The sequence below is a fragment of the Micrasema longulum genome, unplaced genomic scaffold (genome assembly GCF_059751315.1).
Source record: "Micrasema longulum isolate JH-2025_06_02 unplaced genomic scaffold, ASM5975131v1 h1tg003567l, whole genome shotgun sequence".
NCBI lineage: Eukaryota > Metazoa > Arthropoda > Insecta > Trichoptera > Brachycentridae > Micrasema > Micrasema longulum.
Window position 1 is genome coordinate 1 of NW_028280612.1, and position 27,083 is coordinate 27,083.

Sequence of the window (27,083 nt, forward strand, 5' to 3'; positions counted from 1 at the left end):
TCTGTAACATTCACCATTCTGCATATGTTCAAACATCCACATTTCCACAACTCTTCCATCTGTTGACTTTTGTGAAGTAAACGACCTGAAACCTTTATTATGTGGGTGAGATTCATCCAGCTGAACTTATGTAAAGTGGCCACTTAAACCAATCAATGACAGGTCATAAGCCCTGTAAATGCCTAGACTTCCATATCCCTTCTCAAAAATGTTTTCCCTCTGTTGTAACAAATTTAGATCTGAATAACTCCCTAGGGAGGAAATCGAGCCAGTCTGCTAACATTTGGACATACTCAAAACATTCTTTCAAATTTCAATAAAAATTGTATTTATCGATTCTCCGTGAACAAATCGTTGCAGTATGTACCACACATAAATCCATATTGTTTACTATTCATATTTTCTTTGTTTAAAACACAATTCAATATTAACATGTCTTTGCAGAGTGGTCGCAGCGTGTCTGTATCGGACATAATCATCAAGTCTCTGGATATCCTGACCTATCGTTGTGCCGCCCGCTCTGCCGGCCGCCATGACGGTGGGGCGGCTGTACGCCATTCGCGCCTGCGTCGGGCCGACGTGTTCTGCATCAACCCGCGCGTCATCAACGTGTGCGGGAGCATTAACTGCGTGTGCTTTGACAAGGTAATAAATCAACACAACGATGAAGTTGCTACGGGAAAAAAATATTTAAAGTGAACCACAGTAAAAACTCCAGCTATCCAGATTAATACCACAGTACCAGAATTTATTGCTTTTGAAATAATACGTTAAAAACTTACTTGAACATGTCCAGTGATCGCACCACTAGCTTGTTACCAGATGAACGTTCGAAATGCTGGTTCGCGGAATGTGTTATCCTTTATTTGCTTTGCCAATGAACCCAAATACAATGAATGCAATAACCTACCTTATTCTGGGTTTTGGCACCTTTATTGTCTAGAACTTCTGTCGCGGCAGTCAGGATTACATCAGATCTGTGGTCAGGAAAGAGGGGTACTTGACGATTACCCGACACAGTGGATTTAATGAGGTATTGATCGCAAAAATAAGTTATTTGCGATCGCGGTGAGAATATATAAAGTACATGCCACACATGATCAGTTCAGTTTTTATTATGGGGCTGGGACAATAATTGGTACCCACGGTGGGCAATTGCAACATTTTAACCAGAGCCCAGTAGGTAGAAAACAAATTTCAACGCCTCATCCTAGTAAATATGCTATGTATATATCGGTAGTCAGATGGCAAAAGGGGCCATTTGTAATTTTCAAAAATGTTCAGGAGACCTGAAATACGACTCAATTCCAAGACATTAATCCACAAATTAAAATATTTTCAGTTTGTGGATTAAATTATTTTCAATAATAAATTACCATTCTAAATGACGCTGATTTTAATTAATTTTTTTGCGTGTATTTACTGAAATATCAATCAAAACTTTTGAAAACTAGAACATGGACAAAAATACAGATGGTCCCTTCTGCCATCTGACTATCGATATGTGTATTCACATAGACTAAATGTGGCGTAACCATCCAGCAAAGTTAATTGTTCAATTAAATTTAAAAAAACCTTTATTTTATTTAACGATTCGGCTATTTGGTAATCCGGATGACTGGAGTTCGGATAAGCGGATGTCACAAGTTCTTGTAAATCAATTAATGAAAGAGTGTTGTGATATATTTACGTTTCTGGGAAGCCAACTTACCAATCGGGAAAACTCACCGAAGAGAACTAGTGACATCATATGCGGAGTAATTAGGTGTCTTGAAGAGACTTTTAACGTATTTGAATAAGTTTCAGTTTCGGCCGAAACTAAAACAGAAGCCGATTTTTGCTCCCATCATTAAATCTTTCATACAGTTATCGATATATACATTGAACTGCCATAGTGAAATTACACATCTCTCTTTGACTCCTTTAAGAATATCAAAACACAATTTAAATGACCCATTTGTACTACTGTGCTGTCCTTATACAGTGATGCAATAGCCCTTATCAGGTTGCCTTTCACTCCATACTCCGATAAAACCTTCCACAGTTTTTCTTTGTCAATTCTATCTAACGCTGATCAACATAGTATATGTAATGTTTTAATTATTTTTTTAGACTGGCACATTAACAGAAGATGGTCTGGACATGTGGGGCGTAATTCCGATCGAGAAGACGATACAGAAAAAACCCCGCAAAACATCGACAGTCCCTCTAATCCGTCGACGCAAGTCTGCGCTTCTCTCGTCCAATGAAATGGTCAACCCCGTGGACTTCGAGTCTAACCACAGCGCCGACAATCTCGGATTCGAGTCTAACCGGTGCGCCGACGAATTGGGGCTCGCAGCCGATGATGACAGCCCGTACGACAGCGATGCTGGATCCAGTGAAGGCGAGGAAATGGAACTCATGCTCGGAGCGCCAGTGAAGGATCCTAGTGTTTTGGACGATGAAGATCTGCTCAAAGTCGGGATGAATGTTTGCCATAGTCTGACTATTTTAGATGGAGAGCTGACAGGCGATCCATTAGATGTAAAAGTGAGTAAATTGAAATATTATGTTCTCTATGAATATCCTCGGCCTTGTGGTGTAATGGTCAGTGTGTCTGCCTACCATGCTAGAGGTCTCAGGCTCGATTCCCGACATGGTTGATCATAAATATATTTTTAAAATTTATTTATTCATATTTTTCTCTTCCAAACTAAAATTAATAATAAAAATAATGTGACCTCACTGGGGTTACCCGTGCCGAGGACACTTAACAATATACTTTTTTGAAATGTTTTTACAATTGAGAATAAACAAAGAAGACTTTTTAAAACCGTTTTTAAAGGTGACAACTTCTGAAGATTTTCGTCCTCTTCAAGGGGATATATCCAATATATGTGAATGGGGAAGACGAAACAAAATTAGGTTTAATGTTTCCAAGTGTTCGGCCACATCCTTCACTAGGGCCCAAAAAATTCTATTTTTTCGCTACAAAACGAATGACCAGAATCTGACACGAACATGTTTAGGATCTGGGCGTTGGATTTGTGAGCACCCTGACATTTCATGATCACATAGAGACAATCAGTGGTAAATCATTGAAGACGTTAGGATTCGTTCTGCTTACTGCTAAGGTTTTCGAAAATACCTGCGTACTGAGAACTCTTTACAACTTCTCGGTGCGAAGTAGACTCGAGAGTGGCTCAATGATTTAGGGGCCACATGAGCTGAAGTACTCTCTTATGATAGAGATACCTTTCAAGAGAGGGTGCGGGTATTATTCTTGGCTCTACCCGACAGAGTTTCTCCAGGGTATGTTTGGCTTCAACAGTTTAAAGACTAGAAAGAATGTGTATTTGACTACACATTTTTATCGATTGTTTCGTGGTATGGTCGATAATCATGAGATTGTGAGGAGCATTTGTTTGTATGTTCCTGATAAGGTATAGATTGGTTTATATTCCGATATACAGGACCATAGTCTTGAAGCGGAATGCAGGAAGGATAGAATATCCTTAACAGATATTCACACTGTTGTTAAAAGTAGTTATCATGCGCCATTGTTCTTGGACTTTGCAACAATGGTGATTGGACTCATAAAAGTAATGAACCAAAATCAGTGATCGAACATCCCATTCCAACGATTTTTTCCGAGTACCTTAGCCTTGTACATGACACGTAAGGCTAGTAAATACGAGTCCAAATATATTTATAAAAAAAAGCCTGTTAGAAGGGCTACAGCTATGCTGAACAACATCGCTCTGGATGTTGATCTATTCCATGTATCCGAAGGGGTTTTCCGGAGCAGGATTCTCCCACTACTTTGACAGAAGTCTCTTTTAGTATTGTTTTCTTGTTATAATATGTACGCCTTAAATTTTAGTTTGTTATGTACATGTTATTTTTTAAATAAATGAATTGAATTGAATGAAATAATTCATGTTGTTTATTATTTCATTTTATATTTCATTCAATATAAATTATTTGAATTTGGGATTAATATACCCGATAAATATTGTGTTTTGAAAAAAGCTAAATGACTTTAGATATATTTTTAAGCCAGTTTTTGGCATCTTTTGGTGTTTTATTTTCAGATTGTCGATGTGTCTTGATACTAGCTTTAAATTAAAAAAAAAAAACAAATTGCCATGTGGGGCAATATTGGCATATATACAATAGCAATATTGTGTTTCGAAAAAACGATCCTCAATATCCTTGTCCGAATGACACAATCCAATTTACTTTTACCCTACTGGATTACCAATTTTTGTCATTTGTTGTAGATGTTTGAATCTACGGGTTGGATATTGGAGGAGCCTACTGTTCCTGATACTAGCAAGTTTGATCTCCTGGTCCCCACTCTTGTGAGGTCGCCTCCCGTAGAAAAGGATGGAGTCTTCACCAGCGCACAGGTAAACCAATTGGACGACGACTTATTGATTTTAACGCCTCCATAAAGTACTACTTCCAGACGCCAGTTATGACACACTAACACAGACACATTGTGGAGTATCTGTGAATGAGCCCACGGTATAACATCGCACGGCATACATATTATGAAAATAATTTCTGTCTCTCTCGCGCTCAGACACACTTATGAGCGTGGCATAGACTACTATTGCTTTGTTAGTTGCTAATGATATGGTAATCAAATATACACAGGTTGCTCTTGCGTTCGTCTGAATTTCGCTGCGATTCTTAATAGCATAAATATACTATTATTATATTAATTTTAAGCCAGCAGCTTAAAGCTGATATGCTTCTGCCTCTTCTAGTGCCTTGCCGGGTCCCCCCGACGTTGGCGATCACTACAGCGAAAGCATATGTATCTGTCCTGCGCTAATTTTACATTTCGCAGCCAGAATAGGATGACTGTTTATTGATGTACTCACCGTAGTGATTCGTGGGAAAAGATGACCAGAGTGGTTTCCTGTTGCCTTTTCTGGTGGGTTTCCTGTCGGGGTTACCTCCCCTTAGCCGGTTGGTTTTGGTTTTGAGGCGCCAAAAACTCGCCTTTGATCCTTTCGTTATCTGCTGTGATCACACCGTTATGAGTGTGATCCCATTGCCCAGGGTTCGCGACGTGGACGCTAACGAGTTGGACTAGTCAGTAGTGTTGCCGGTGGAATGCAACTAGGCGTTCGCAGCATTTTATAGAATCACATCCTCCAGCAAGATGTGACTCACTGCGACTCTACTGACACTCTCGATATGCTTAAATCTATTTTAATGAAAGTTAGCTGTTGGCACACTTTAACTTTTCTCAAACTAATCTAGTCCACTTTGGAACCCATCGAGACTACACATTGAGATCAGCTCTTGTGGGAGCTTATTCCAACCATCAACAACCCTATAGCTCAGGAAATGTTTCCGTGGATTTAGATTGAATCTCGTTTTCTCTAGCCTGAGACTGTGGCCCCGAAGACGAGCATCTTGTTTGAGCTTGAACATGGTATCTAAATTTGGGCAACTATAGTGACTGTTGAGTATCTCATATGTCTCTATCAGGTCACCCCTTTCTCGCCGTTCGTGCAGCGTTGTGAGACCGAGAGTTTCCAGTCTCTCCACATATGGAAGCCGTTGTAGGCTCGGCGACAACTTTGTAGCTCGTCTCCGGACTCTCTCCAACAAGTTGATATCCTTAACAAAATAGGGATTCCATATCTGAAACCCGTACTCGAGAGTAGGTCTGATATGGGTTTTGTATATTTTTAGTAGCATATTCGGTGTTATATATGAGAAGGCCTTTTTTTATCAAGTAGATAATTGAATTGGATTTTTTTGTTATGTTTAATATGTGACATTCCCATTTTAAATCATATGTTATTGTTATTCCGAGGTCTTTTTGTTGTTTTACAGCTTTCAAATCTACACCATTTAGACTATATGTACGTTTGGGGTTTTTCGAGCCGATGTGAAATATGTATTTAATGTTTAGCAATAACAACATCAAACAAATAATTTTTTTATTCGATCAATTTACATTGATCAATTTGTCCCATCTCTAACGTTTTTGCAAAATGATGTAACCTTGTAAGAACGTCGTTAATAATTAGGTTTATTTTAGTTTTTTTTAGTTTTAAAGCTGATTTTATATATTAATGTTGATTTATGTTTCAAGCATTGTAATAAAAAAATGAATTAACACGCCAGATACAAATGATTTTTTGTGTGTCAATATAAATAACTCCTTTGACTTTACTACAAAGTTATGTCGTCGCTTTTTCTGACAACTGTCATTCTAATCATGTTACATTTTAAGGACTATAGTAAGATGTTTGATTACAGAGTTAATGCTTTAAATATAAATGATGTCTTTTTTCTTTTTTTCAGGAGTGGGGCATCGTGCACCAGTTCCAATTCAGCTCTGCCTTGCAACGGTGCAGCGTCATCTGCCGTTCCGTGCACTCGGACGGCTACAGCCTCTTCTGCAAGGGATCCCCTGAGATGATCGCTTCTCTCTCCAGACCGGAAACAGGTTGGTCAATGCGAAACAACCGACTAATTGGTATATTGGAATATAGACTGGAATGAATATTACATAAGTGTGTTAAAAAAAAAAATGGGAATTTTTAAATATCGCGGGTTTAGAGAGTCAGATTGTCGGTTTTCAAAATTATGTTGGTAAACATGCCCCTGAAGTATGCTAAAATTTTAAGCTGTATTTTTTTTAATTTAATTTTTTTGTTTTTTACAATAAACATAATAATAAAACAGAGTATTAAAAAAATAAAGCATAATTACATATCAATGAAATACATATTAATAGAAAAATAGTAAACAAAAATCCCACAAAGGCATGGCCTGTTCGTGGGTATACAAAAAATGTTAATAAGTTTTTGCTCCTATAATAAATAATGGACAGTTATAATATTTTTGAATCACATAAGAAAGAAAAAATTAAATTTTCTGTAGAAGATAATATGGATTTTTTTTTTATAGTAATTAAAAAAGTAAATAAAAAATCTTTAAAAAAAACACAAAAATATTCCTTATTATTAAAGGGCAACAAAATAAATCATAGAAAAAAAGAGTTCATATCTTTAGTTTGAATCCAGGATAGTGCATGTTTTTTAAAAGAAGGAAAATTTTGAAAGTTTGGAATCAATTGAATATTATCAGTAAAAAAAGAATTAAAAAGTATTCATTGTTTACTTTGTCTGTGGCAGCCGCTAAGGTTAGACGTGTTATAGTCCTTTAATATTAAAATGACAGCTGCCAAACTAATATCACTAGTGAAGAGAAATGTTTTTCTTTTCTTTTTTTAATATTAAGTTCACAGAATGTTTAAATGTTTTTATTTTCTTTTTTAATATTAATTTCACAGAATGTTTAAATGTTTTTCTTTTCTTTTTTAATATTAAGTTCACATATTGTTTGAATGTTTTTATTTTCTTCTTTAATATTAAGTTCACAGATTGTTTAAATGTTTTCTTTCCTTTTTTAATATTAAGTTCATAGATTGTTAAAATTTGTTAAATTTTTTATTGTTTAAATGTATACTATTTATTGTTACCGTACATGTACCGTCCCAAATGAGTTTTCTCGTACAACTCCTGGGAATATAATATCATGATATTCATGTCTTATATGTTTTATTAATAAATAAAAAAAATAAAAAAAAATAAAATTACTGATTAAATCGATTTTATCAGTTTTTTTCATGCTAACACGAGACTCCGAAAATTGATATAAAAACGTAAAAACAAACCTATTATAGTGTGTTTAAGACAATTATTTACTAAAAAATAAGACATTAAATACTTATTTTCATTAACAACAAATGATTTTTTTTTTTAATCGATTTTTTTTTCATAGAACACCCGGCTTGAGAAAAATCACATTTAATTTTTGTGTTCCCTTCGGGAATCGAACCCGGAACCTTCCGTGTGTGAGTCAAGCGTCTTGACCACTACACCACGGAGGGCGCCCTTTGATCAATTTGTCGTTAAGAAGAACGCCGTTAATAATTAGCTTTATTTTAGTTTTAAAGCTAATTTTATATAATTACCATTGGCTTTCTACTTTCCTTTATGATAATTTTCCATGTATAAATATGTCCTTAAAAATGGCCATTGGGCGTATATTTACATAAATAAATAAATATTACTTACATATTATGTACTTATATCTACATATTAATAAACGTTTTTTGTAGATTACCCAAAAAATAAATTACGGCGTGCCACTGGCATCCGCAGTATATGACTAAGCCAACCATATTGCCTCTGCTTGATGACAGTTGTCACCGGAGTTCGCTGCGTCCGTTCTTTATTACTTCCCTGAAAAATGAAATTTATTTATTTAATTGACTGACCATTGTAACGATGGTAAATACAATTTCTTATAAGAAATACAGGTACTAATCAAATAAAATATGACTAAATAAAATTAAAGCTAGGACAAAATAAATAAAAATTACTACCTCAAGACAAGATCCAGTCTATCTTAGTGAATTTTTAAATCTATAAAGACTTACACCAAAAAGTCCAGATCGTATCTCGAGTTTACAATACGACACAATCGGGACATTGGTCCATGCAAGCCATAGACGGAAGATCTATTTATTTATTTATTTATTTATATACGGCATTTCTGCCATTTACATATATGTGGTATAAAGAGTGCTTAGAAATAAAAAAAAAAAAAAAAAAAAATCGAGTATGAAATATTAATATACTCGTACTGTACACATTATTAATTACTTGAAATACATGTATATTTTAAAGAAATTATACAAAAACAAAATACATTAATCAATCAAATTATAACTATTCCAACCCAATCTTCTAAAGATGATTTGCTCTTTTTGATAAAAATATGTTGGTCACTTTATTTTTTAAGTTAGGCAGAGATAAACTAAATATATCAAAATGTGATGCATATTCATTCCCGGTATTCTGTAATCTAACAATAGGTGAGTTATATTGAGCTACCGTTCGAGAATTTTGACAATAAAATATTGTAGATGTTCTGCTTAATCTAGGTGGTACATAGAATGAAATCAATTTCAGTAGTATTCACTGAGTTAAAGATATTGGATGTAAGACAATTGTTTGTAAGGTGCCTACTACTTAAATTTTATGATAAATTAATTAATTAATTATGGATAACTTATATAGCGCCATTTTCGTAAAAAAATACCTCAAGGGCGCTTTACATGGTGATTCTATTGTTAAGTTAATTTAATTGAAGCTTTTAAATTTGTAATTTAATTAAAATAATTTATTTTGTTGTCACGTGCTACGGATTTATTCAAATGATTTAGAGAACAAGTGGGTTTTAAGTTTTTTCCGAAACATCACTTCACTTTCACAGCCTCGCACCTCTGCTGGGAGAGCATTCCATGCGCGTTCACCAAATTTAGTGCGCTGTTTGCGTAGAGGTATAATAACTTTTCCTCTCGCCGTAGACGTAGCTGATCTAAGCGTGAGACACCTGTCAGCTAGTTCATCTGGAATGCATAGTTCCCTTAGATATTCCGAAGCCGAGTTGTGCAGTGACTTATACATAAGCCAACAGAGTTTATATATTTCGTTCGACCCTCTGTGGAAAACGTAGCCAGTGTAGTTCCCGAAGTAGTGGAGTGATATGACTGAACTTAGAGATTCCGAAAAGAAGTCTCGCTGCGGCATTCAATACAGATTGTAGGCGAGTCATTTTGTTCATTGGTAGACCTGCATAGATACCATTACAATAATCGACTCTAGACACTACAAACGCATTTATTAATTGACGGGCGGCATCAACCGGCAAATTTTGGCGTATGCATTTAATTTGTTTCAGCTGGTAGAAGCATGAACTTATCGTTCTACTAATTTGAGCGTCAAGAGATAGGTCAGAATTGAGTAAAACTCCCAGTAGTTTAACGGTGGGTAAAGCGGTACTCCCTACATTAGGTAGAGCCGTATCCTGGATCAAATTCTGTCGTCTGGCTGAAGCCAAGAAAATTAAGTGAGGTCAAAAGAACCCAACAGAATATAAACACTCGTTCAGCAACACAAATTAACTGTATTGTCCCATTTGTATCAACCGCCTTTGGTAAAAAGCAGTACAATGTAATTGCTCCAAAAATATTTAATGATTTATTGCCAAATATAAAAGACTCAAATTGTAAAACAAATTTTAAAATAAAAATAACTGCACATATAAATAGTGTAGTGAGAGATTTTTTTGAAAAATATATGTAAATCAATAAACGTAGTACTTTATATAATTGGTACACATATTATTTATATTTTTATGTATTTCATTGCTTTATATTTGTTTTATTATATATTATACTATATTATTTATGTTTAAGTAACATGTATTCTTGGCACATATATATACTTTATATTTGTATATTAATGATTTTTAATTTCTTATATTTGATTAGCTAGGCATTTATAATTAAGTTGTTTTAGTTTTTCTTTTTTATGTTATTGTTTTATTAGTATAGGACTACTTACGCTCTAAGGATAGAAACTCTCCATCTTAGAACAGGCTGTGCCATGTTAGATGGGAGACTATCATAAACAGAGAACACTCCGTTTTCATTTTACATTAATTGGTTTTATATGGATTCCCTGTTATTAAGTATGTATATTATTTTTTTGCAATAAATTTATAAATAAATAATAGTTTGTACTGTGTTGATCGAGGAACAGCACATTATTATTTTGCAACCGGCGGATTGGAACATTGAATGCCACTTGTTCCAGTAACGATGGTACATCAATTGAGCCATTCAGTAAATTAAACATAAATATGGAGTCAATGTTATTTCTACGATTTTGTAGACTTGAGATTTTTAACATTGACTCCATTACTCCGTAAGTGTAGTCTCCCCTCTCGAGGCCAATCATCCATGCTACTTTTCTTAGCAAACGAGTTGCACCGATTTAATATGATTTATCCGGCCTGCATAGAAGGGAGACCAGATCACAGATGCATATTCTAAAAGAGATAGTTTATTTTGATGTCTCATTAGTAACATTGCTGTCTCTTTTCGCAGTTCCTAGTAACCTGAAGGCGTCCCTGCGCCACTACACGCGCCAGGGGTACCGCGTGTTGGGCGTGGGCTGGCGCCCGCTGGCCTGCGAGGGCATCCTGGGCGTGCAGCGCGTGGCGCGCGAGCACGCGGAGCGCTCGCTGGCCTTCCTGGGGCTCGTGGTGCTGGAGAACCGCCTCAAGCCGGAGACGCTGCCCGTCGTGGCGCAGCTGCTGGACGCGCACATCAAGGTGGTCATGATCACCGGTGAGTACGTATTGTAAGGCGACGAATGTGTACAGTGGCGCGCGGCCCTTCTGGGCTGGCGCGTTCGCAGAACTTACACAAACACATGTATTCAAATGTGCTATGTTTTTTTAAAATACCTTTTGGATTAGAGCAAAAAAAGAAGTCTACCAAAAAAAAACTTACTAAAATGGCGGCAGAAAACTAACCTTTTTATTATTTAGTTAGTTCAGCACTACATACTACAAAAATGGATAGAAATGTGCCTACTGCCGACTGCGACACGGTACAAATTACTAGTACTTAAATACATACTTTTTTTCTACAAAACACTCAGTTTACCCTGCAGATGGCTAATGCAATGGTAGCCGAAACGTCGGAACAAATCCAACACATACGGTATCACCCAAAAAAGAAGCAAATTGAGAACAGAACTAGTTCGCCCGCACCTAGAGTATTCCTCTGTTATCTGGTCTCCATATTATGATGTTCACATCAAGAATATTGAATCAGTTCAACATTGATTTTTGAGAAAGATCGGCTGGAGGTTGGGCTTATCCAGAGACCAATATACGTATAAGGAGCTAGAAACTACCCCTAATATATCTTCTCTTCAAGACCGTCGAAATAAATCCGACCTTCTAGTCCTATTTAAAATTCTCAACTCACTCTTTAATGCGCCTGAACTACTGAGCTCAATAAAATCAAATATCCCAACTAGAAACCCCCGAGAACCATAGAACTAACTATGGTTTTCATTCCCCTATGCCCAGAATTCTTAGGTCTCCCAACAAACATACCAGTCTTGATTTCTTTGATAACAAGTAGTCTTCTTTCAAACAATCACTGAATCAAATTCAATTATAAACACCTCTCTCCCGCTTCCACTCCCACCAAGTTTACTAAATACCATAGTGTCTTTCTACTTTCCTTTGTAATAATTTTTTATGTATAAATATGTCCTTAAAAATCCTCATTGGGCGTATATGTAAATAAATAAATAAATTTTAAAAATAACAGGAGGGTCTGCCCTTTCCTAAATCTGTTTAACAATTGATTGAAGTCTATATTGGGTGTACTATTGTTGCAGGCGACAACTTGGATACGGCCGTTTCGGTGGCTACTGAGTGCGGCATCCTCCAGGCCGGGGAGCGCCTGGTGATGTGTGAGGCTGTGGACTCGGAGCTCAAGGGGGGCCCGCCACGCCTCGTCTACACGCACACACTCGTCAACCTACAGGAGGTGAGACATTTCATTTAGGAAGTTCAGTGGTATGGCAAATCGGGTCAGGTTCATGTGAACGCATGTTTTCAATAACCAATAAATTGTAGTGTTGTTATAGCAACAAATTGCAGGGGAAAGCGCATGGATTTTTTGTGCATTCCAGAGAACCTAGCATTATACAAGAGTTAAATAATCGGTATTTCGTTTTATTTATTTATTTATTTTATAGGAACAAACAGTCGACAATGATATAATAACATAAAAAAGATACAGTTTAATGACAGACCAGCGAAGTTTCTAAATAAAAATCATACATATTAAATAAATTGTGGCACAACAAAAGGGTGTGTTTGTGTATTTGTATGAGAGTAAGTGTTCAGGTGTGTGTAAGCGTGAGCATCATTAAATAGCAAGTGGGAGCGTATCGCAGCCAGAAAGAATGAGTCAATTTATTTTTAAATAAATTTAGGGGCACATTAAATATATCAATAGATGAAAAAAAAGCATTATAGTCAGAGCAAGATTAGAGAAAAGAGTGTTGTGCATAGTTAGTGCTACAGACTGGCAGATGGTATAAATACTTATTTCTTGTCACGCGAAAGGGGACGTTGAGATTAATTTTGGAAAGTCTACTTTATTATTTAAAAATTGATATAAATAGCATAATTTATATATAGTGCGTCTATTTTCAAGGGTAAAAAATAGGCCGAGTATAGACTAGAGTTTCAGACAATATCGACATTCACATGTCTATATATTTATGAAAACCTGATCTATTCTTCTTGCGGTGTCTTGTCAGGTCCCCCGGCGTTGGCGATCACTGCGGCGAAAGTATTTCGGTACCGCGCTACTTTTATACCCCGCGGCCAGGACGACCGCTTACTAATCTACTCGCTGTAGTGATTCCTGGGAAAAAATTACCAGAGTGGTTTCCCGTTGCCTTCTCTGGTGGATTTTTCCGTCGGGGTTACCTGCCCTGAAATATAATCACACAAAAATATCATCACTTTTGACTTCACCTATAAATAGTTGAAGCAATCGCCGATGAATATTACACTTTTACAATTTAAAATCTTTCATTTTTTGCATGTGTAGTGACTACGCAGCACTGTAACGTGCGGATGTTTTCAGAACAGTAAAGCGAACGGTTAAAATCAACTGTTAGTATTAACAGCTCCCCAGGGAGTTGAATCCAGTCCTTGTCTAGAAAAATTTTGACAAACTCAAAACATTGTTGATAAATCCACCTGGTTCAAGAAGAAGCATAAAAATGGAATATTTTCGGGCGTTGCCTAATATTTTTTTTATTTTTTTTATTGAATAATTTATTTTTTTACAAAATACATTTTTGAAATACAAAATAGGTAAATATACAGAACATCTTATATATAACGTTTCTACCTCTCTAATAAAGTAGATACTTGTGTTTAGAGAGGGAGTTTGTTTCACATTTTTTTTTTTTTTATAAACAAAGTAAATTAAAATTAAAAATAAACAAGGTAAATTAAAAATAAAAAATAAACATTCTTTGATATGGAGTCTAGGAAGGGGTGAGTCTTAAATGTTTTTTAATTTTAGTTTTAAAAGTTTGATAATTTTTTATAGATTTTAAGTTTTCCGGAAGTTTATTAAAGTTTTTTTTACCTTTGTACGTATAATGGTTTAACGCTGCTGTTGTTCTACATCTGTGCAAAATTAAATTATTAGAAAATCTAGAGTTACTTGAATTTTGCACTTCAATTGTTTTTTCTTTAAAAGTTTGTAAGATAGAGGCTTTATTAAAAATTTCTTCAATTGTTGGTATATTAAGTTCTTCGAATACTAGTTTTGATGGGTAAGTTCTGGGCTTTTTAAGAATTATTTTTGCAATCTTTTTTTGAATAATAGAGTGTGATTTTAAGTTTGTCCTATAAGCTCCTCCCCAGCCTATAATTCCATACTGCAGAATTGACTGTATTAAAGCATAATAGACTGTTTTTATAAGTTTTAGAGATAAAATATTTCTTAGTCTAATGAATACATAAATAAGTTTCCTAATTCTTTTGACCATAGTGGCTATTTGTACTTTCCACTTCAAATTACTATCAATTATAATGCCTAGGTACTTAATATTATCCGCTTTTTTAATTGTCGAGCATAATTGGGGGCAAGAATGATTAATATTGTCATTTTGATTATGGATCGTGATATATGTAGGTGAAACAATTCAATCAGATGAATCTCACCCCCTGACAATAAAGGTTTCAGCTCTTAACTTCACAAAAATGAATACATTTATCGAGTATGCTCGTCATGTGATAAAAAAATTAGCACGATGGATCTTCTAAACGAAAAAAAAAACTGTTTTAAAAAATGTATCAAAATTGCGATAGAGACGTTAAAGAGCAATATTTTTAGTTGCTATTATGTACGCGAAAGTATGTGCATTAGTGTATGCGTATATGTTCATGTGTGTATGCGTGTGTATGTATGTATGTATATGTATATATCAACAATATTTTGAGTTTGTCCAAATTTTTGTAGACGAGGACTGGATTCAACTCCCTGGGGAGCTATTTATATTAACATTTTACAACAGAGATGAAGAACATTTAAGAAAAGGTAATATAGAAGTCTAGGCATCTACAGGACTTATGACCTGTCAATGGCTGGTTTAAGTGGCCACTTTACACACTGTGTAACATTCACCATTCTGCCTATATTTGAACATCTATATTCCTTCAGTTCTTTCATCTGTTGATGTTTGTGAAGTTAAAGCGCTGAAACCTCTATTTATGCGGGTGAGATTCATCTAATTGAATTATTTCACCTGCATACTAGGCAACGCCTGAAAATGTTATTTTTTCAATTAGTAAAGTGGCCACTTAAACCAGCCATTGACAGGTCATAAGTCCTGTAGACTCCTAGACTTCTATATTACCTTTTCTTAAATGTTCTTCATCTCTGTTGTAATATGTTAATATGTATACATGTTGTATCTGTACATTTATTAACATTTTTATTTCTTTTTTCATTGTTTTATATTTACTTACAATTTCTTCTTCATCTCTTCGTTCCCTATTTTCCCATCTCACTTCCTTTCACCCCTAGCGAACTGTACGTTTTGTTTTTTTATATTTTTATATTTTTATTCCTATATGAAACCCATAATTGGTCGTGTTATTTGTTGTTATTCTATATGTATTGTTTATTACTATGACTGTGTTGGTTTCCAAAATAAATAAATAAAAATAAAATAAAACGTCGACACACAACGATGTGTGTAAAGTGGCCACTCAAGCCAGCCAATGTCAGGGCATAGGCCTTGTGGATGCCTAGACTTCTGTATTCCCTTCTCTAAGATGTTCCTCATCTCTGTTGTAATACGTTGACAAAAATGCTGCATTAAAGCAATTTCCCCTCCCAGGTGAAGCAGTCGGGCGAGTACGTGGACGGGGAGAGGGGGCGAGGGCGCGGAGGGGCCGCGGGGCGCGTGCGGCTGGCGATGTCCGGCAGCACGTGGGCCGCCGTGCGCGAGCACCACGCGTCGCTGCTGCCGCGCGTGCTCGCCGCGGGCGCCGTGTTCGCGCGGATGACCTCGGACCAGAAGCAGCAGTTGGTTATGGAGCTGCAGGCTCTGGGGTATTATGTTGGTGAGGGATTATGCTTCGTACTAATTAAAGTTATAACATTCTTGGCTTACAATATATGTTTATTCAATCAAATTAATTTTATTTCATTGAAATATGTTCAAAACAAAACTTGTCTCACTTAGGGCCGGTTGCATCGACAAAAGTCAAGTTAAATTCAGGGCTAAAGTCAAATAAAAGTTACTTTTATGTCAAAATGCGTTGCATCAGAAAAAGTTAACTAAATATTAACAAAAAGTTACTTTTATTTAACCGGCCGCTAGGGGGCCGTTTTTATTTAATTTTTTTTATTTGAAAATTTATTTATAAACCCTTACGGATTATAACATTCATTTTACATAAAATAATATATACATTTTTCATTTATACTCTGTTGTTCAAAATGATATTTTTTACATCTTTTGTGAAGTTTGTCTGAGTCTTTTGTTTAGTTTTGTCTGGTAGTTTATTGTATAATTTCAGTCCCTAATTCATTAGTCTTGATTGTCCTTGTCTTGTTTTAGAAAGTTGTATATGTTTAAAGTTAAATGCGATCTGCCATCTGTCAAAAAAGCGTCGTGAGTGTTGAAATCCATTGATCGATCTGTGAAAAGTTGCACTAAATGTCAATTTTATCTGATTTTTCGTCTCCCGATGACGAATTTATCATCGAGTATATTCTAAACCGAAAAAAAAAACTGTTCAAACCACGAACGGACCATTTTTTGTGGGAAGAGTCCGACTTTATCGCAATATTTCGAATGTCAAAAAAGTGAAGAACTATTAATTATTTGAATTTTTAATTGTTAATTATTTTTCAAAACACGGGACTTGATCATCAGCGGGCGTGGTGTAAAATAAATCTAAATCATCACTGTATTGGAATGCTGTTTATTTATTTTTAAATAGAGCTAGATTGAGCTCAGCTAACTCTTTCTGGGCATTTCAGGCTGACACAGTTGCCCGAAAAATGTCATTTTTTTGCTCATTTCTAGAGTAAATAGTTCTTCATTTTGTTTTAGCTTTTGCTCTTTTAATTTTTTATCTAGTTCAAAAAGGACGATGTCCCTTTTGTTCTTTTCTTCTCCGAATGCGCGGTGTTGCTTCGCCCTTTCGCACACACTGAAAATTGGAACGAAATTTAAACGTTTGTGCCCAAAGACGCGTCGCGGGGCATGTGTATTGTGTATTGCCACATGTAAATAAACAAGTACGTGCTTGCGCAAAAATCCCAACAATTTTTAGGGTGAAACTTGAACCTTTACAGTGGCAACATTCTTAACTTTAACTTAACTAAAATAATGTTGATGCAACGGAATTTTTCAGTTACCAGATTTCGAGCCTTAACTAAGTTTAAATATTTAACTTTAAACTAAATTTATACCAACTTAATATATAATTTTTAAGGCCGACCGGAATCCCCTCTAAAACAACAAACCAGCCGAAGTCATCTTTCAAAGCTAAAAGCAAACTTTTCTGTGTAATGCTGATTATCGACGCATACAAAAAAAATAGAGGCGTTCTTAGAAGCTCCCTAGTACTTAAAAAAAAAAATGTTAATATTAAAACATTTTTCACTTCAATTATTTGTTTTTTCCTTTATTCCTTCGATTGAATGCAAACAGAAGGGGTGTGGAAAAATCTCACTTTCGTCCAATTGACATTCCATTTTGAAGGCTTGTAATCAAATAAAATAATATTTGTAATGTAAAAGCAAATATATAGTAAAAATAATCATGGTTTATTAACAAAAATTACAAATTCTTTATCTACTACATACATACTTATGTAATAGATTTCTCTGGATCATGTCTGGTCTGCCTAACTAGGTACAACCTGTTTTAAGGCAGACATTTTTATGCAAAAATAAACAATAACATGACTACCTACTAGTTAATTTGTTATAAAGTTATTTTATTTTATTTTATTTATTTGGATAACCAACAGCTATAATTATCTCATATTTATATAACAAAACAAATAACAAATAAGCCAATTACAGGTCGCATCACAGTAAGTTATTATATAGATTCTCGAACATAAAATGAATAGTAATTAAATGTAAATTTAAAAGAAAAGAAAAAAATACTACGAGTTATTTCGAAAGCAAACGCCGTACGTCATTAAGATTATTTGCAAATAAATCTATGTTAAATGATTTATTTATTACATTAAAATTATTAAAAGTTCGCCATAAATATGAATTTTGCCTATTGTTCACGCCAGCTGGTGCAGGGTTCTCGCTTCGACGGTCTCGCCAATCTCGGGTGACATGCGAACGTGGAAAAAGACACACAGCTTCTTCAAAATATTATTTATTTTCTAATTCCGCAATGTCACATAAATCACAATAGAAAACAGTCTGAAAAAGTTGAGCGGGCACATAATCATTAAACAAACAAATCAGCTCAAATAAAACCACAGGGTCAATCACACCCTCACACTCGTAAATCGTAACACTCGAGGATGCGTACAAGCCTCGCCTGTCACTTAGGACCTTCCGTCATCGTCTCTAGAGGCTCACTATTGAATATCACAGAAATAATCATTATTGTAACTGTTCTAAAAGATAACCGCAGTTTCTTTAAATGATTATATAGGTACACATTTACCTAATACACGTAACACTCGAGGATGCGTACACTCCTCGCCTGCTACGGTCTGACTTTCCGTCAGCAATTCTACAAGCGCACTTGCAGACTTCAAGAAGAAGACTAAAGCTTGTTCCTCTCTCACAAGCTTTCCAAAACCTATTTCGATTACATTCTACAAAAAATACTGATATTTTAGTCCCAAACAAAATATATCTAAGACCTTTTCAAACAATTATGAGATTTCTCTTCCTCAATAAATTAAATTATATGTGACATCCTATGTCAAGAAACAATAAACTAAACTAGGATCTTAACACAGGACAAATGTCCGGTTCTTTGAAATATTACATAAACAATACAAGGGTCCAAAGTATCCACAGTCAAATAAATATCTCAACTACAGTAGACAACATTTAAAAGGGCATAAAACAATAATTCACGATATACGACACTTTTGAAATAAACATGTTGCAAAGCAAAACAATAACATCCGAAATTGCTAGTCGGTATACAAAATTAACCAATAAAGCGTTCTTTGTAAAGTATTATTTTAACCCGCCAAATCTTCGGAACGAAGTTAGTCATTTAAATGCGTTCTGTAAAGAATTATTTAATAAACGAAATATTGCTCAATTTAGTTTTGGCCCCAACACCTATAATTAGATGAAACAAGAGGTATGTGAAGAAGAGGGATGAAGAGGATGCTATATATTATATTGTATCGTTATACAATATAATATATATCTTTTATTATTTTAGAATGTATTTTAGTAAGTTTTCCGATTTTTCTCTACCTAAACCCGGTAACCATTTTATTACAAATTTATTTATTTGAATTTGGGGCATGGTTTTTTAATGTTCGGGTAACATATTATGTACATATTGTAGAGAAGAAGTTTCTTATTTTTTAATATATATTAAAACGGACATATTGTAACGTCCCTTTGTGAGGAGTGTGAAAAATGTCCATATCAACAGATTTCAAAGATTTACAAAAAAAAATGATGGTATTGCCATACTTGACCTTTGACGTAACAAAAAATATTATTAATTACGCGCCGCTTAAATGGGGCAGGATGAAATACAATCGTTACAATATTTATTTATTTATTTATTTATTATTAACATACACGGCATAATTGCCTTTTACAAATTTATAATATAAACATATAAGGTTTGATATTTTTTAAACTACATATTTGCACTCAAAACTAAGGAACAATAATCAAGCCTAAAAATTATATAACATAATATTTAAAAAAAAAAAGAGAACTTTAAAAATTAATATAAAAAGTAAATCAAATTTTAAACATAATAAGGTTTATAATAAAAATATATATAAAAAAAAAAAACAGAAAATCATATATGAAGTAACTACATTAAATATGATTACTGCTCATCTTTGAAAAAATTTATAAGGTTTGTTCTATAAGAACAATACCCCACATTAAATATATCCGATAGAATATCTTATGTTAATACCCAATATCACGTTTTTTTAAACATTTTTAAAGTAATTAAGATTTTTTTTGCTAATTATTAGTTAGTTAGCATAAACTCCCACATTAGCAAAAACGGCCATTGCCTTGGCCGCGCCCCTAATACGTCGCAATTCATGTTTATTTGTTCCCGCCCATTCAAATTTCTTTAGAACATTGTCACGAATCTTGGCGTCACAACTATCAAGGCCAAACATGTCGCGTTTTTATAGTGACGTTTTTTTTTTTTACTTTTGTGTATGAAAACATTTCTCCACAATATCCATATTGATTTCGAAAATACAATTAATTATTCTAAATCCATTTCATATTATTTTTCTCGGTAGTCGTAGTACAGGTAAACGTCGTTTTACGCCGGGTTCCATTCCGAGAGACAGATGTTATGTTCCGCGTCAAAATTCTAAGAACAATCTAACATGTTTATTTAATACATATCCTATATATATATTCAAAATAAATAAAAATGTATTTAATAAATACAGTTCAAATTCGTTTAAAAAATAAATTAAAATCTCTTGGTTTAAATAATGTTTTTTTTATAATAAATACTAACTCACCAGTTCGTCGGTACTAAATAAAATTATTACACTTTTTTAGAAAAAGGATTCAATTTCATTTGTGTTGATTGTTGCTTCCTTTCTTGCAGAATCATAGCATAAACTACAAATATTTAAATATCCTATTAATTTTAATAGTTATAAAATAAAAAATATAATCATATCTTTTCATTTTTCTTAGAAAAAAAACTAAAACTCGGAAAAAATTTCACACACGCAATAGGCTGCTCGCGTACACGGTAATATAATAAAACAACGTGTAAAAGTGTGTCTGCTGTTAGAATCGCGGCGCCTGCTGTCGTCTGGTGTCGGCCGCACCGGGGAATCCCACGCCGGCACCAACCGGCGTAATTGTAAATCGGCGTAAATCGAACCTGCGCAAAACGACGTTCACCTGTATGTGATATTTCCCCATTGAAATGCAGTTCCACCGAAAAATACCAGTAGAACAACTCGATCTAAAAGTTAATCTACGTTTCTTCTCTTTCAGCCATGTGCGGCGATGGCGCCAACGATTGCGGCGCTCTGAAAGCCGCGCACGCCGGCATATCCGTGTCCGGCGAGGAGAGCAGCGTCGCGTCGCCCTTCACGTCGCGCGAGGGCCACGTCGGGTGCGTGCCCCTCATAATCCGCGAGGGCCGGGCCGCGCTCACCACCTCCTTCGGCATGTTCAAGTTCATGGTGGCCTACTCGCTCGCCGAGTTCCTCAGCGTGGCGTTCCTGTACTACTTCGACTCCAACCTGACGGACTTCCAGTTCCTGTACATAGACATCGCGCTGAGCATCAACTTCACGTTCTCCTTCGGCAAGACGCACGCGTTCCCCGGCAAGCTGTGCAAGATTCCCCCGAGCATGTCGCTGCTCGGCTTCGTGCCTTTAGTGTCGCTGATCCTTCAGCTGCTGATAGTCGTCGCGTTTCAAGTCGCCAGTTTTATGGTGCTGACGACGTACTCGTGGTACGTTCCGCATCAGTACGAAGGCGAAGAGGAGTACAAATGCCACGAGAACTACGCGATATTCTGCCTTTCGATGTTCCAGTACATTTCGCTCGCGATCGCGTTCTCGCACGGCGCGCCGTACAGAAAGTCGATCTTCACCAATTACGTGTTTATGGCCAGTTTATTTGTAATGGCGGCGCTCGGCGTTTACATTGTCGTTTACCCCGCCGACTGGCTCGCGAACCTCCTCGAGCTGATGATGCCCCCGGAGTACCGCTTCCGGTTCATCATCGTCGGCCTCGCCGTCGCCAACTTCGGCTGCTGCCTCTTCGCCGAGAAGTTCATCGTGCAGTACCTCATGCAGTCGAAGAAGATGGTTCCCCGAGCGCTGCGGGAAAGATCCGCCAAACGGTTCTCGCACAGAGTCGTGGAGAAGGAGCTGGAGAACCAGCGCGATTGGCCGCCCGTGTCGGCCAACGGGAGCGCGGATTCGCTGAACGTCGTCAGCGAGAGGACTGCGGCCAACAGCAACGGAAACCTCAAGAGAACTTTGGACAATGCGGTTGGATGACACGAGTACCTGATAGTGAGATTAATATTAGGGACAACAAGTATTAAAGCATATAGGATTGTGTATGCTTCTATGTATATTTTTAAAACTATCAAAACTTAAAACAACCGTCAAAGCGATGACCCCATTTACCAATTTTATATAGATATATTTACTTACAAAGTGTAAAAATGTTAACCTCCCTCTTAACTCTTCAAGTGCCACGAACAATATGTTTCAATCGAGGCTCTTTGTGACTGAATTTCACATGAAACTTACGTACTTTTTCTACCGTCTCAACATATAATCGTAGTATATGAATGAGAGTCAAAACTCACCTGTTTTACGCATTTTTCCAAAACATAATTTTATCAATTTTGACTGACGCTTAAGTGGTTAAGAGTTTATATCAAGTTTTTTTTAATCGTTTCCAAATCCATTAAATTTGACTGATATTTGCTCGATCATTACATTTTGTCTAAATGCATTAAAAATATCCATATAGTTTAACTGACTCTTTAGTAGTTAAGAGTTCATAATATTTTTATTCAAATCCATTTCAATGACTGTCAAATTTGACTGACACTTAAATGGTTAAGAGTTCATATGAATTTTTTCTTAAATGCATACAAAAATGATCAAATTTAATTGACACTTAAGCGGTTAAGAGTTCGTGTAATTTTATCCCTAAATGCTTTTCAAAATTATCAAGCGACACGTAAGTGGTTAAGAATTAGTATTATTTTTTTTGTAAATGCATTACAAAATTATCAAATGTAAGCGACACTTAAGCGGTTAAGAGTTATAATTTTTTTCCTAAATTTATTCTAAAATTATCAAATTTAACCGACACTTAGCGGTTAAGAGTTCATATTAAATATGTGCCTATATAAACGTAATTTGAGGAAATTTTTTTGGGTTATCCAAACCTAAATGTATTCATCATTCCATGTCCGCTCCCTAGTTGGAGCATATGGCGTCCACAAAGATCCTCCAGGCATCTCTGTCGGCTGCCAGCTCCCATGCATCCCCCCAAGTCAGGTTCGCGTGTCATAATTCTGACGTGAACTGCTGACGAACAGTCCAGGACGTCGAGAACCTGATGCCTTGTAAAGTAGGCAAGCGTGGTTAAGACTCTCGGGAGGCATTCGCAGTACAAAGACCAAGCCAACCGTATCACCTTCGCTTGATGACGGTTGTCGCCGGAGTTTTCTGCGTCCGTTCTCTTATTACTTCATCCCGCACAAAGTCAAACCACCGCATACCCAAGATTCTTCCGAGACACCTATTCTCAAAACTCAGTATTTTGGGCTCTAGTGAGGTGCCACGATCGCATCCATAGATGAGAATAGGTGTTATGCAGGCGTTATATTGGCGGCATTTGGTTTTCACTGAGTAAACATCCGATCTCCAGACAGCCTTCATACTGTTGAATGTGGCGCCTGCTATTCCTAGTCGCACTCCCAGTTCTTTTTGAAAGCTGCCATTTTCCGTAACATATACTCCCAGGTATTTGAAACTCTCGACTCTTCCGATGACTTGGTTTGACAGTCAGGGGATTTTGGGCATCAAAGCATGAAGTGTTACACAGTACATTGGTTTTGCAATATTTTAAACCCATGCATGCGGAGTACCTATTTAGGCCATTTACAGTGGCCTGAAGACCCCTGACTGAATCCTCAATTGAACGTAGTTATGCAGAAAGCAGCCAGCCATAGAAAAGTGAAACTGAGATAATAGAACTTTTGTGAAATGAGTTAGTAATCAAATCTACACAACAGTTGGAATGTTTTTGACTTTTACAAATGATAAACGATGAATTCATCTTTTTTTTTTATACAACAATCATTAATTTTATTACGTATTTGACCAGTTTTAATGATTTTTAAAGTACTGTAAGATTTTTCTGGTGCTGTAGGAGTTTTTTGCAAATTGACAAAATGCCGTTTTTGTGATCAACACCATTTTCAGAAGGCGATTAATACAGTTTTTTGTATGAAAGCGGTCTGGCTGTTTTAAGCAGAACGTAGAATCGACCTTACTGCACCTGATAACACATATATCGCATTTTTCCACAATTGTGGTCTGGCTGCTTTCTGCATATTTACGTTCAATTATAACCGCATCATCGGCATACTCTAGGTCGCAGAGTTTTTGCGAGGAGGAGATGGCTATTCCTCGATCTAGTGGAATTGACTTCCTGAAGATGAGAAGTACACGAGGATTATAAAAATAACGGTCCAAGCACGCAACCTTGGCGAACTCCAGTGGTGACCTCAAACTGTATTACTCAAACATAATATCTTATTGCCTGACCATGTTGGGTGGGTGCTATAGCAATTGGACACTCAATCTATTGGTCAAAAATAAATAAATGTATGAATAGGAAAATATCGCTTTTTATACTGGCGAAACTGGCGTCGCGGGTTCGATTCCCGCCAGTTGCAAGAAAAAAATCCAAGAAAGCTTTTTTTCTCAATTGGTCTGGGTGTTGTGGTGTATTTTTCATTACCTTCTTCCATATTCCCTTTATCCCACCTGCTGACAAGCCTCAAAATAGAGGCTTAGCGGATTATTCCTTTAAGTAAAAAAAAAAAAAAAAAAATAACAGTTTTTACATTTGAAAGACAGTTTTTACTGGTAAAAAAAATATTTTTTGCTAATTATTTGTCGGCCTCGTGGTGTAATGGTCAGCGCGTTCGCCTACCATGCAAGAGGTCTCGGTGTTCGATTCCCGACATGGTTGACATGAAATACTATTTAAAAGGGTGTTTTTACAATATAATATTTCATAGTCCCTAGACTGGTACCTGAAGTGTAAGACTGATCATCTTACCTTTACGTAACAAAAATGATCAAGATTCGCTGTGATTGGTGTACCAATGCAGTGTCCTATGCACCATTAGGTGCGGAAAGGGAATGGTGATGATGATGAATTATTAGTAACATAAAAAATATTTTTTAATTTTGAATTCCCGCAACAATTGTCATATTAATAAAAAATATATAAAGTATTAGTCAATATCTCAGAGTAATAATGCGCCAAGCTATAGAGGAGCCCAAACGTAGGAACACCATTCTATGACTATCGGGTATTAAGTTAGCTACAGTTCGCAGCAAAACAATGAGCCGTACTCAGGTCGAGAATTGCCAAATGGATATTAATTTGCATTGTAAATACTTTTAAATATGTACCTGTGTATTTTTTTATTGCAGGGTTCTTCCAATTTATTTTATAAAACTGAAAATACACGTGTGTGTTTATTTTTTTATTCACAATATACTTATGTAACATTTATCGAGACATACATCCCAACTCCGTGGAACCAAAGTCCTGTGTTGTGTTTGTTTGTTTGTCCGTCACATCTCCAAAACGGTGAATCGTAGCGGCCTGAAATTTGGACACGCAATGGCGTGTTAGATGCGATTTCAAGGTTAACGTTACTATTTTCGAGTAAAATTTTAATCGAGCTCTACTCGATGAAGACTCGAACTTTTTATGGATGTCTAGGGCGGCCCCGACATATTGCCCGTAATCAACTGTCATTATCAACAGTAAACATGCTTTAATTCCACAAAGTTATCCCCTAAATTGAAAAAAACGGTATCTGAAGTAAATATGTTGATATAAGGAAAGTTTTTTTAGTAACTTAACACACGTGTCGGGACAATAAATGCCAAAAATCAATGTAAATCATGGGAAAATATTTGAAAACAATTACCTGTGAAAACTGACTCCTTTGACACCTTTGACGCTCCTACTGCTGCAACCAAACGTACTGCAATTCACCATAGTCGATTTTTATTTATTATAACATAAATATCCAAGTTATTTACAAACAAAAGCTTGCACAGCGACAAAAGCATCCGATAGAACCGTTCTGCGTATGTTGTCAAACAAAACAAAATGGCCGCCAATTCGTTGCTAACCAACATCGCTTGCGTTTTTTATTATTTTTTTTTTGTTTTTTTTTTTACAATACACATAAGAGGTAAAACAGAGTATTGAAAAAAGGATAATTACAAGCAATGAAATACATATTAATAGTAAAAAAAGCAAACAAAAAATCCCATAAAAACATGGCCTGTTCTTGGGTATACAAGAAATGTTTATGAATTTTTGCTCCTATAATAAATAGACAGTTATAATATTTTTGTGTTACGTAAGAAAGAGAAAAGAAAATATTCTGTAAAAGATTAAATGGTATTTTATTTTTATTTTATAGTAATTAAAAAAGGAAATAAAAAATATAAAAATATTCCTTATGGCAACAAAATATATCATAGAAAAAATGAGTTTATATCTTTAGTTTGAATCTAGGATAGTGCGTGTTTTTTAAAAGAAGGAAAATTTTGAAAGTTTGGGATCAATGAAATATTATCAGTAAAAAAATAATTAAAAATTTTTGGGCTTATAATATATGCATATCTCTGTGCTAGCCTCGTTTTACAATGTGGTATTTCTAACACACGATTCCTCCTATCAAACATGGTGATAGGGCTTCTCTATGGTTGACGCATTATTACTCTGAGGTCCATATCATGTATTATTTAAAAATTATTGTTAATGGACAAAGATTTTTGACACTGGAAGTGTCTTTATATACATATTTAAAAAATAAATGACTTGGTCATAAAAAATTATATTGAAATATAAATTAATGTTAAGAGAAATGAGTAGGAAAAAAGTCCTAATTAGTGTTAAGTATCCTTGTGCAGATTCACAGAACGCTATTAATTTTAGTGGTTTTCTTTACAACAATTAAGTGAGAGGGTTAAAAGCAAAAACGCCACAGTCCGCGGTCACCGTTTTTGAGAAGAAGTAAACCAGTGGTGAAAAGACTATACTACTTCTTTTAAGTTCAATGTGCACATTCAGCTCGAAATGAAGAGTCTTTTTGCTACCACGCACA

At 35.5% G+C, this 27,083-nt stretch overlaps 1 protein-coding gene across 1 annotated transcript; it reads left to right on the forward strand.

The window, feature by feature from the left end:
* The first annotated feature begins 432 nt into the window (after positions 1–432).
* LOC148270699 (polyamine-transporting ATPase 13A3-like) lies at positions 433–23,069 on the forward strand. Its single transcript, XM_088242285.1, is given in 11 exon segments — positions 433–501; positions 503–554; positions 557–645; positions 2,113–2,284; positions 2,342–2,532; positions 4,266–4,388; positions 6,316–6,460; positions 10,979–11,221; positions 12,291–12,442; positions 15,831–16,056; positions 21,173–23,069. Coding segments are annotated over 11 exon segments (2,481 nt in total). The 3' UTR covers positions 22,192–23,069.
* The last annotated feature ends 4,014 nt before the right edge of the window (positions 23,070–27,083 follow it).